This window comes from Phoxinus phoxinus (genome assembly GCF_949152265.1).
Source record: "Phoxinus phoxinus genome assembly, chromosome: 13".
NCBI lineage: Eukaryota > Metazoa > Chordata > Actinopteri > Cypriniformes > Leuciscidae > Phoxinus > Phoxinus phoxinus.
The window spans coordinates 12916244-12928246 of NC_136888.1; the positions used below are offsets into that span (position 1 = coordinate 12916244).

Here is a 12003-nt window from a genome sequence, read left to right on the forward strand (position 1 = left end):
ACACCCTTGATTGTAGCCTAATCTTATTTTTGCACCTTTCAGTAAAGGGCAAATGGAGACTTTTTCTACTCTCTCCTGCTTTTCTTTATTTCTTTTCTCCTCTCCTCTCCTTTTCCTTTTCTTATGGCCACTTAATGCAAAGAGGGAGCTTTGAGGTTACGCAATTCCCATTTCCCTTCCCCCACACATCCTCGTCTTCCCCATCACTGGTTTGTCAGAGTGAATAAATATGAATCCCTGCAAGGATGCATTAATACTTCTATAACCTCAGTGTTAATGGTAAGCTTTACAATGAAGGATATGTGTGCATGTTTTTGTGTATCTAAACCATTATATAAATGATATATGATGTACAAATGCATTCAGAGTATTGCAAAAACCCAGTGAGTCAGAGTTGGAGAGCCTTTGGAGTTGCTGTCAGCATTTGTTAATGAGTTGGCAAAACAACGCTGGAGATGGTATGTGTATAGAAGCGTGAACACGGGATGTGAAATGTAAAGGGGGCGAAGAGGAGGTGGGCTGGCTGGAAGAGAGACGTGCACTTTGAGATGAAGAACAGGCCAGCGGAGGGCTGTGACTCAGAAGAGAGGGTGGTGAGAGTGGGTGTCAAACGCTGAATAATTCTTGTTCAATCAGTACCTGCACAATGAAGAGCAAATCATGTACAGTTTCAAAGAATTAGAGAATTGTCACATCCATCATGCTAAAAAAGGTTATAGGTCACAGGTGAAATTTCAGCCGGAGAGAGCAGGAGCATTAAAATAGAAATCACTGACAGAAATTAATTTAAGAATATGAACAAAAAATGAATTTTCTATTGCATTTAAACGACCTGTTTATATATATTTTTTGGCTTTTAGTCCTTGTGTAATCTTTGAGGCCGCCTATATGCATTAATACTTCTAAAAGTTGTCCAGATGAACTTTTAGCAGATATACTGTACACAAAAATGTCTGACAAAATATTGATTCATCTTGCACCTATATGACCAATACATATACGTTAATGAGAATGTCCTTACTCCAAACACTGACTAGCAATAGCAATAGCAAGTAGCAATTTTATTTGATATTATTTATGTTATTATTTGTATTTACATAATAAAAAATTATTTGTTTTCCAGATTTTTTTTTAAAAAAATCAACAAAATAAATGACCTACATTATATATTAAATGACATGATATAAATATGAAAAAAAGTTTTTATAATCAATTTTCATTCATCGATTGTATCTTGAATATTTGAATTTAAGCATTTTTTGTTATTCTCAAAACAAGTGAAAAAACACACTTAAGATGCTAGTTTCCATTTAGCATTACTGCCTCTCAAGTAAATCTTGTTTTTAAATATCACAACATTTCCACAATGACATAAATTATGGATTTATTCCCAGAAAATTGAACAGAAACAGGTTGAAAATATGAAACACGTTTGGTGCTACACTAATGGGTGAGAATAATTATTTTAAAATTAAAATGGAAGACAATATTAATTAAGAATGGGATGTTTTTTGCAGAGTGGCTGTGACGTGGTCATTTAAAAGAATAGGAAATATATGTCAACAGGAATGGAAGCTGTGCTTGTCAAGGGATTTCAAAGGCTATTTTTATTATGTCCAATCAGTATCTAGAAATGAACACTGAACCACTTGATTATTGTACTTGCATGAATTTATTTTATGGTCTGATGCCAGCATCCTCTAGACCATTTTCTTTCTTAGCAGTGTAAAATACTGTATCAGTGTACATCTAGAAGTCACTGATGCATATCTGGCAAATGCATTTCCACAAATGTGGTTTGGCGGAAGAAAATCATCAAGAGAATGTAGAGTAGTAGAGAAGCACTGCTTTGATAAGAGCAGAGAGACATTGCAGTCTTGGCTGATAGTGCTTTCATCTGTGTTTTGCTTTTAAGGTTGTGCGATAAGTGTGCCATATGAAAGTCAGGCTACGGTTGAGAACATCCCTTTCCGCTTGTACAGCAGAGGACATTATCTCCATCTGATGATAACAGCATTGTGTTTCCTTCTCCACAACAAAGAGAAACACAAAAAGCAGGATTATATGTCAGGAGAACACAGACTCAGCGGAAACAGTAAGTAACTCAATAGAAGGCAGTTTATTTAAACAGTGATATGGATATGCAGATGATCATAAAACAACAACCAGAGTGATGAGAAACGGATGATACAGAAAATGCTTTCACAGAAACAAACCAAACCTTTGTTCAGTTTGATCCGGACCGAGACTACCTCTTTTCATCGGACCAAATTTCATCTGTTTGGGTCCGGGGGAGGTTTCACACCTGAAAAATGAACAATTCTCCCATGCTTTTCAAAACATTCTCCTCTCTTAATCCTCCTCCTTCATCAACCCTAACAGATGACGATTTTGCCATATTCTTCACAAATAAAACAATCACTATCAGTGGCCAATTTGCCACACCACAAACGGACACACACATCTTAACAGCTAACACACACATTTTCCCCTTCTTCTCTCCGCTCTCGGAGGCAGAAGTCTCTAAACTCATCTTTCCAATCACCCTACTACCTAGCCTGTCCGCTTGATCCTATTACCTCTAATCTACTTCAAGCCATTTCTTCCTCAGTTGTACCCGCACTTACTCACATCATCAACACCTCTCTTCACATTGGTACCTCTCCCACAGCATTTAAGCTGGCGGTGACCCCACTGCTTAAGAAATCCACTCAAAAATCTGGAAAATTACAAACCGGTATCCCTTCTTCCATTCAATGCTAAAACACTTGAACAAGTTGTTTTCAATCAAGTCTCTGCTTTTCTTACACAGAACAACCTCCTGAACAACAACCAGTCTGGTTTCAAAAGCGGACACTCAACTTAGACTGCCCTGCTCTCGGTTATTGAAGCTCTGAGATTGGCAAGAGCAGCTTCCAAATCCTCAGTTTTCATCCTGCTGAATCTGTCTGCTGACTTTAAAACAGTTAACCACCAGATCCTCCTGTCAATCCTAAAGATGAAGGGCATCTCAGGAACCGCACTCCAATGGTTCAAAGTCTTACCTCTCAGGTAGGTCCTTCAGGGTATCTTGGAGAGTAAGGTGTCTATGTCGCAACATCTAGCTACTGGGGTGCCTCAGGGCTCAGTGCTTGGACCAGTTATCTTCTTCATCTACATGACATCACAAGGATCTGTCATTCATGCGAACTAGCGGAGGCGGGGCTGTGGAACTGGCTGATTTTGAAAGAGGAGGTGGGAGAGGGAGACTGGGCGAGGAATGACTTGTGAATCACGGCATGCTCAAGCTCTCCGTCTGCGGTGGGCTCTGGTGTCGTATCCATGCAGCAGGGTGATGGCTAGCTGGGCTCTGGGCTCAGAGTTGTGATGGGTGTGAGGTGGGCTGGACGATGGGGATGGCGTCCGCTTCTGCTTCCCCCACTGTAAAAGAGGTTTATTCAACCCCAAAGCAATGTTAACTTACTGGCCATGGTCCAGTGGGGAATTCCCTCTTGGCATCAGTAGTCGGATGTGAGGTGGCTGATGTTAATAAACTCCTCCACATAGTTATCCAGATCTTTGCTGTTTTGAAAATAAAAACAACAGCCCCTTTTGGCCTCTGAAAACCTCCCACTAGGGCTGTATTAATAGCTGCTGTATCCATTTTTAAAGGTCTGATCTTTTGTCATACTTTAGTTGCTACAAAGGAAAAATAGGGATATTTTTGCAGCAGTATAGTATTAATTTAACAGCACTAAAAACACTAGGAACACAAAGGACCAAAACAACCAGTATACACAAAGTAGAACAGACAAATAAACAAGGGAAACTCAGGACTTAAATACAGAGAGGTAAACTAGGAAACGCAAAGATCAACTTAATTGATGAACCTAATTAGATTAACAGCCAAACACAGGGAAACTAGGTCAGGATACACATGGCAAGGAAACAGAAGCAGAAAAGAACCAAACGAAAATACAACAAACACATAATCTTGATACTAATATGCTATCACAATTCATCACATCTAATGCTGCCTTCAAGTGCTACCGGAATTATTATAAATACGAGTTTCCTAGTTAAAAATTGGACATGAACGTCCTCTCAAGTTGTATTTACCACTGGGAAGCTCTGGAATAATTTTGATACCCAAGTTCCAGAGTTGGACGTGTCATAAACTTTAAACATGGCAGAGGGGAGAACGATTGCTGCTGTGACTGGTATTCTTTATCAGTTTTTTTTTCACAACACCTACATTGTCTTGTCGTTAAAGTAGTTCATCTTTACATATATGAAGCATAGTGTTTTATACACAGCGAAAATAGCATTTATTTGACCGAAATTCCAGATTCGTCAGAATCTAGATAGCGCTGCGAATGTTTATGTAGTTGTCAATGAATGGGATGCTAAATATAATTTTGGCTTTAATAAGATTTATTTGTTATAAAATAAATATAAATTATTTCTGTTTTTTTATTTTTTATTATGAGTTAAATAATGAGTTAAATATGACTTCAATAACCACTATTGGACAGCCGTCCCTTAACACCTAGTTTACACGTGCTTGCATTTATCCATGTTGTGTGTGTTTAACCAGTGTGTGTGTGTACTTGTGTATTTCAGCATTTGGATGTACTTAGTGACGTTGCCAGGCATAATCCATGTAAAGCCTCTGGTTCAAAGAGGATCTTGGTTAGTACAGCGTACAGACACTCTAACACGCTTGTGTCAAAACGCTCGCTATTGTCTCTGCTCCGCTTGTGTTGGAAAGATATTAAATCAGATCAAGCAAACAATAGATTTAGGTTTGTTTAGTTTTTATTGGCATTTCTTATACTTATTTTACAACAACTGACACATTTATGCAGATGTACAGAAATAAAAAGTGTGGCACTATTGTGATGATGCAGAACTGTGATACTTCAAACCGAATGCATGTACTGACCATGCCCATGCTGTACAGTAATGTCTACACATCGGGAACGACTTGGGTAATAACAAGTGAAAGTGACACGGTGAATACATATATGACCACTTCAGGTGGAATAATCGTTACTGGACACTGTCTAAAGGCGATTACAAAATAGCAGGGTAAGATAAGAAATCAGTCATGTGATCTCCTGCACCTCACAGTCTAATTCGTCTCCTGTCTCGCTACATCTGAATATGAAGCATGGCTTATATAGAGTAAAACACAGAGCATGGACACACAGATGACTGAAAACTTTTAAGAAATTTCATCCAAAACATGTGTATATATATTTAATAAATATACACTTTAAAAAAAAACATAAAGAAACCAACACAAAAAAAAAAAAAAAAGAAGAAGAAACTTCACATGTGAGCTCTAGCCATCAAATATGCACTATGTACATTTAACCTTTGGAGAGAAAGATACAGAGTAAATGTGACCATTTACTAGACTATCAGTTAAGACAGACACACAACGACACTTTCTAGATAGAGCATTGAGGGGGTGATAAGTGCATGTGTGCAAACCGGTCAGGTGAGTACCATGGTAAAAGCACATGTGCACTGTTGCAGGTACAGCGGGGAGGGGGGAAATGAGACAAAGCACTTCTTGTATGGATTTAGCCACTTCCCAACATTTTTGTGGCTCGCTGGTTAGCTTCGTCAATCCTGGTTTTGTTGGAATCAGCCTGGAAGACAGAGATAATAGATACAGTAGGTATGTCAATATGTGGGAGACTCATTGATCTTCTGAGAGAGGTGGGGTGTCTGATAATAATAATAATGTTTATAATAATATATTAAATCATTTTAAGTCATCCTGCATCCCCTCTGGAAGCTTGTTTGAGGCCTCCGGATTGAGAACTGTTCTGGGTGGTTCAAATTAAGAGCAATGGTAATAATGATGCATTATAAAATGCATTTATGATCCAGAGTTCATTAAAGGGGTCATGAATTGAGTTTCCTTTGATCTTTTGACAGGTCATTGTACTATAAAAACATCCAGTATGTTTCAGAACTCAAAATGTCCAAAAGCATCTTTTATTGAATCCAAGCTCAGAAAACAACTTGTTTGGAATTTTGTCACATTATGATGTCATAGTGCGATGAAAGACCGCCTCTGCAGAATCAAATCAACGCCTACTTCTACATCATGGCATTTTGGCCCCGCCCACTGGCACGTTCGTGAGATGACATTTAACTGTGGATTCTATGGTAAATCAGTTGCATCTCGGCGCAGGCTTTGCAAACAGACTTTGGACCCTATTTACACCCGGCACAATGCAGCGTCAAGCGCGACGCAAGTGTTTTTTGCTAGTTTCAGTCCGACGCAGTTATAATTTTCACGTCCTGTGCCACGTTGTTTAAATAGCAAATGCATTTGTGCGCCCATGGGCGTGCTGGTCTGAAAACGAAGTGTGTTCAGGTGCATTGGTGGCGCATTGCTATTTTAAGGCAACAGAAATAGACTGCGCCATTGACCAACTGAAACCTGGTCTAAAGTCAATGGCGCAATATATTTTTTTGTTATTTAAAGAGCACGTTAGTAATGTGCGCCCATAGGCGGGTCCACAACACGCGTACACTCTGCTTATTAAACACAAAGGGATGCACAGCAGCACACAAACATGTCAAATCTTTTAAATAAAAGGATTACAATGTAAAAGATTATTATTGTGTACGTAAAAATATGGTGGAATCCGGCTTGTCCTGTAGATGGTCTGCGCTGCGCACTTTAACCTCGTGCACGAGCAGATCCATTTGCGCTCTGGAGATGCGATCGGTCTTTTCTCTATCAAATTCTGTCATGTAAATAGCGAATCCGCCATGGCGCGAGCGCAACTGGCATTTAAAGGGAATGGGAGATGAGACTCTGATTGGTACAACGCATGTAAATCCCAAAACACACCCATTATTTATTAAGAGAATAGGGACAACCCTTTTAGACCATGCGCCTGGCGCGTCGACCATTTTTTCCATCGTTAAACTAGCAAAAGTGGATTCGGACACGCCCTAAATGAACTTGCACCCTGCGCTTTAGACCATGCACTGAGATCGTTAAAATAGGGCCCTTAAACTGTAAGATATGGGCCCGAATGCAGTGCCACAACATGTAGGCCTAAGTAACCATGTTAATTCTAATGCCTGATCTGTGATCAGTGAATTCTGATATGTAATGATTCATGTACAGTCAGATGTTCTTTGTCTACGTGTCAGTAAATCAAACCAGTGACTAAACGATCAACTTCACATTGCTTCTCTTAGTAGCATAAAAATAATTTGTTATTTAAATTGTGATTAAATGATATATAGAACCCTTTATAATCGCTGGAGCTGTCAATCACACAGGGCGACAGTTTATCAGTGACAGAGTTGTGGACTCTCGCCAAAACTCCCATTATAATCAATGATGCTGTCTAAACTGCTCCATGAATCTCTTATTTACATTGCGTTTGAATTGTTTGTTATGATGAAAGCATTCGTGAAAGGGCAGAAATCAAGTTGCAATGACAAGGTCACCACATTCAAGCACTTCAAGACAGCCAAATCTGTCATCGGACAATGCTCATCGCCGCAACCTTTCAAGTGACGGGAGTAGATCTAAATATGATGCTATAATCAACACTTTTCACGAGTTAATCTCGACAGTTCTAACAGTAAAAAAGTGTTAAAAGATTTCGAGAGAGTTCCACATGTAATACTTATTTCATCTGCAAACATGTCAGCCAATCACAGCAGTTTATTTAGAAATTATGACCATTCTTTATATAAAATCATACTGACATAATATTATTATAAGTGCACATTATAAAATATAAAAAATGCAGCTCATGACCCATTTAATGCACAACTCTGAGCAAACATTAATCTCAGAAGTAATTTGTACAGTGAGATGTGACTTTACAAGCACCAACAAGCAACGTTTGCTATTATTAGAAGGTCTAATATCTCATGAGAGAGTTTGGAGTCAGAATTGAGGCTCTTGCGTTAAGTAATAATTGATCCGATATTGCAATGTCATGATTTTACCTGGTCCATAATCCTGTCGATTTGACGGTTCTGGGTGTCGATCTCGTTGCCCATGTCGAGAGCCATGTGGCGTAGGTTACCGATGATACCTCCCACCTGTTCCAAATTCTCGTCCATTTCATTCTCACGTGCATCATTTGTTACCCTTAAGATACACAAAAAAAAGTCTGGGTTTATTGAGAGCACTGGTTGAGATGGGCACAATATCCTCAGGATGATTTCCACATTAAGGTCACCAGGGAAACCCATTTTCCGTCATATTTAGACTGGAAAACATTTAGTTATATTTTTTTCTGATGAAAGATTTCAACAACAACAAAAAATCCCCTGTGAAACCGCATGCACTAATGGTATTATATAAGTAAATATTGTAAATTTTGAATTCATGTTGATCTTATTCTGTCTGATGGGTTGCACAGGACAGAAAAAGGACGTTAAACACATACATTATGGATTCTGTCTACACTAGCATAGCATGACTAGAACAACTGTCTAAAACCATTAAGGTGTATATGGATTCTAGCTGAACATCCCATTTTGTTTGCGGACTGACATAGGGTATTTTGAGACAGCGGACCAACAACAGCTCAGTGGTTTCATGAGCATCCCTGATGTGCCTGAAGCTACAGTCTGGCACAAAGCGGACATCCGTCTTCAACAGACAATTATAGAGATGCTTGTGACTCACTGACAACTGAAGTGTGCTGCACTCACTGCTGATACACTAGATAGATGAAAACAACAACAGTACAATTAGGCTACACTCACGCAGTCAGCTTTTGGGACTGACAGCCTTATTTACTACCATGTCTCTCAAACGGTTTTGTCCACACAGCAGACAGGAGCTAATGAAGGTCTGAAAGAACAGGTGACTGTCTAAGTCAGTCCCCTTCTCTAATTGGTCGGTGATGCCTGTAACCATAGTGACAAATAGCAATGGTAAATTATGAGACTGTATATTACAATTACATTCATTTCAAACATTTCAGCACACTCCTGCTGCTGCTTTCATCCTCTCAAAAAACTCTCCAGTTTTTGTTGTTGTAGTATTGCACCTAAAGACTAGACTGCACTTTACATACTACATCATATTACTATAATACAGTAGTAAAAAAAAAAAAGAAAGAAGTTTTTTGTTTAAATCAGCGAAAATTTAGGTCAAATATATTTATGACCTAAAATGACATTAATGTGAACAAGATATCAACATCATCATCATTATTATTGTAGTTTCGGCTAATTGTCATGAAAATCAGGTCACAATGCAAAAAAGTCTTAAATATTAATATATTAAATATAACCCGATTTATTACGTATTAATGATATAATTTATCATTATTGTTGTTACAATTATTATGCATTATAGTTCTTAAAATTACCAGTAATATAATGCATATATATATATATATATATATATATATATATATATATATATCAACAGTACACACACACACACACACATATGTATATATTGCATTCAAGCTACACATTTCACATTACGCATTCCCTAGGAGTCGAACCCATGACATTGCTTAAGGTATGAACGGCTAATGACAAATTATAGAATTTGGTAAAATACAAGTCATAACCAAGGTCCATTGACTTATACTGTATACATTTGCAGTAATTTTCTTAGAGGTAACTGACCTGCGGATGAATCCTCCGCTGATGGCCATCTGCTCACGTTCATCGACCACACGGGCCGGCTGGCTGGACACAACCCCATCCTGGTTATTACCCCAGGACTGGCCACCGCCTTTCAGTCTGAACAACCACAGGAAGTGAGAGAGAGAGGGTGAGAAGCAGGATGGTGTGAAGCAACTCTAAAGAGCTAGACATGCACTGAGAGGAACTACATGCAGATATAACACTTAGAACAGGAAATGGTGGTCAGGATTATCTGCATGTTATGGAATTTCATGAATAAATGAACGACACACTAGCGAATCGCTTTCCTGGAACTAACGTACACACGTCACGTACAGTGGGGTACGACAGACAATTACACAGACACTGATGGAGATGTGACAAGTTCATTGGAGGAGGTTCACAACAATTATAAAGGTGAAGAGACAAAGAGAAGCATTCAGAAGTAACATGTTCTCACTGAGGGTACAGAATAGACCTATTCCAAACGTATAATGTGCATTCATTCAACATTTAGATACAGTTTGTTAGATCTGAAGTTAAATCAATAGACCAATAGAAAAGCTTTTATAATAACAAGTAACATGCATTGCATTCAGGCAGGGAAGGGAATTAGGCTTTGTTTAGTAACAGTATGCATACAGTAAAGGTCTAAGGCTTTGTTCACACTGCATCCAATTTTCAAATACAATATTTAGCAAGTGATGAAATCGGATATGTTTGTTCAGACAGTCGATATCCAGTATTTCACTTAAAGGGACAGTTCAACCAAAAATGAAAAATGTCACCATTTACTCATCCCCATGTCATTAAAGACCCGTGTGACTTTACAGACTTTCTTTCTTCTGTGGAATACAAAAAAAAAAAAATACTTTGAAATGAACCCTATGTTTTTTTTTGTAATTAATGGTACTAAAATGACTAAAACTAGAACTGAAATTAAAATAAATTAAAGCTAGACTGAAATACTGAACAAACAAAAACTGATAAAAATGACAAAAGCACAACAAAATTACTGAAACTTAAAATAAAATGTAACAGAAAATATAAAAATAAAAGCTAAATTAAAATATGAATAAATACTGTAATAGTAGGCTATATAAATAATAATAAAATAACACTGCCACTGATATCTGAACTATCCCTTTAAGTGTCACATGATCCAAAGAGATGTTGCTAAAATTCACAAGGCCAATAATTTTTTATTATGATTGATGGATCCACCCTCCGTCGGGCCGTTTGAGTAGTCAAATAAAGAAAAAACGAATTTAACTTTTCTCAAAATGTATGAATTAAATCAGATTTCATACAAATTGAGTGTAATTTGAGTCAAGTTTGTAGATTTTTTTTTTTTTTTTAATTAGATTTTTTTTTCTGTCTGTCTGAACAAAGCTTAAGCAGCAACTCTCTAAGCAATGCAGGTGATTTCCTATAAGCTGTTACCTTTTATTTCAACCTTTTATGTAAGATAGGGCTGTTTATGGAGATTTTATGGTATGCATTGCCTTATGCCACTGCCATTGTGATTACAGGAGCTGCCATGAAATGCTCTGACCAGAGGCAGTTGGACTCAACCATGACCTTAATCCTTACTGACACAGACACAGGTGCGTGTCTTTAAAAAGAAATACAAGTAAAAGTTCTGAGGTAAGCCAAAATCTTCTTTACATTCATCTGCCCATACTTTTAAGTCAACATGAAATCAAAATGGACCTTGTTGACTTTCTTAATACATGTTCTGGTCTAACTGTGCATGATTCATTATTCCAGTTGTTTCTTTATCTTTCATTAAAATGTAATTACTTGCATAACCCTTGAAATTAATGTCTTTTCGGGGACCTCTCATTAAACTACCAGTCATGTAAAGACCACTTTTCCCAATACAATCAATTCCCGATGCATAAAAATCAAGCACAAGCCCAACATTTTTTCCCATTGAATATTCAATACACAAACGTTGAATCACACAAGTAAAAATGTGAATTCCCTTTCATGTTGACTTTAAAAGTATAAAATAAAATACATGTAATGTTCTGTTTGGTTACAATTTGAGTATCTCAACCCCAAATACATAAAAGGAATAACAAATAACATTCATAAATACTTCATCAACAACTGGCGTTTGGCGATGGCCTGCATTAACACTGATGACCGTTCAAAGCTTTTCAGCCAGTGACAGTTGCTCACATGAGTATTTATGCAGTGCCTGCACCATTATGCAAGAGTTGGTCACACAGAATATCATTAACATAATATTTGCATCTCATGAAACACAGAATAATGAGAACCAATGTGTGTGTCCACTTGGATATTACTGAAAACGCGACTGAATGTGCTGTGCATTCAATGGTTTAAAGGTGCACTATAAGTCATTTT

The 12003-nt window shown here is 37.7% G+C and overlaps 1 protein-coding gene across 1 annotated transcript in view; it reads right to left on the reverse strand.

Annotated features, from left to right (window-relative positions):
* Positions 1-4464: 4464 nt before the first annotated feature.
* snap25b (synaptosome associated protein 25b) overlaps positions 4465-12003 on the reverse strand; it is a 46962-nt gene continuing 39423 nt past the window's right edge. Inside the window, exons 6-8 of the mRNA XM_079632783.1 lie at positions 9628-9744; positions 7981-8125; positions 4465-5639 (exon numbers count right to left, since the gene is read on the reverse strand). Coding sequence (XP_079488909.1) covers positions 5571-5639; positions 7981-8125; positions 9628-9744 — 331 coding nt within the window. The 3' untranslated portion in view covers positions 4465-5570. The remainder of the gene's footprint in view (positions 5640-7980; positions 8126-9627; positions 9745-12003) is intronic.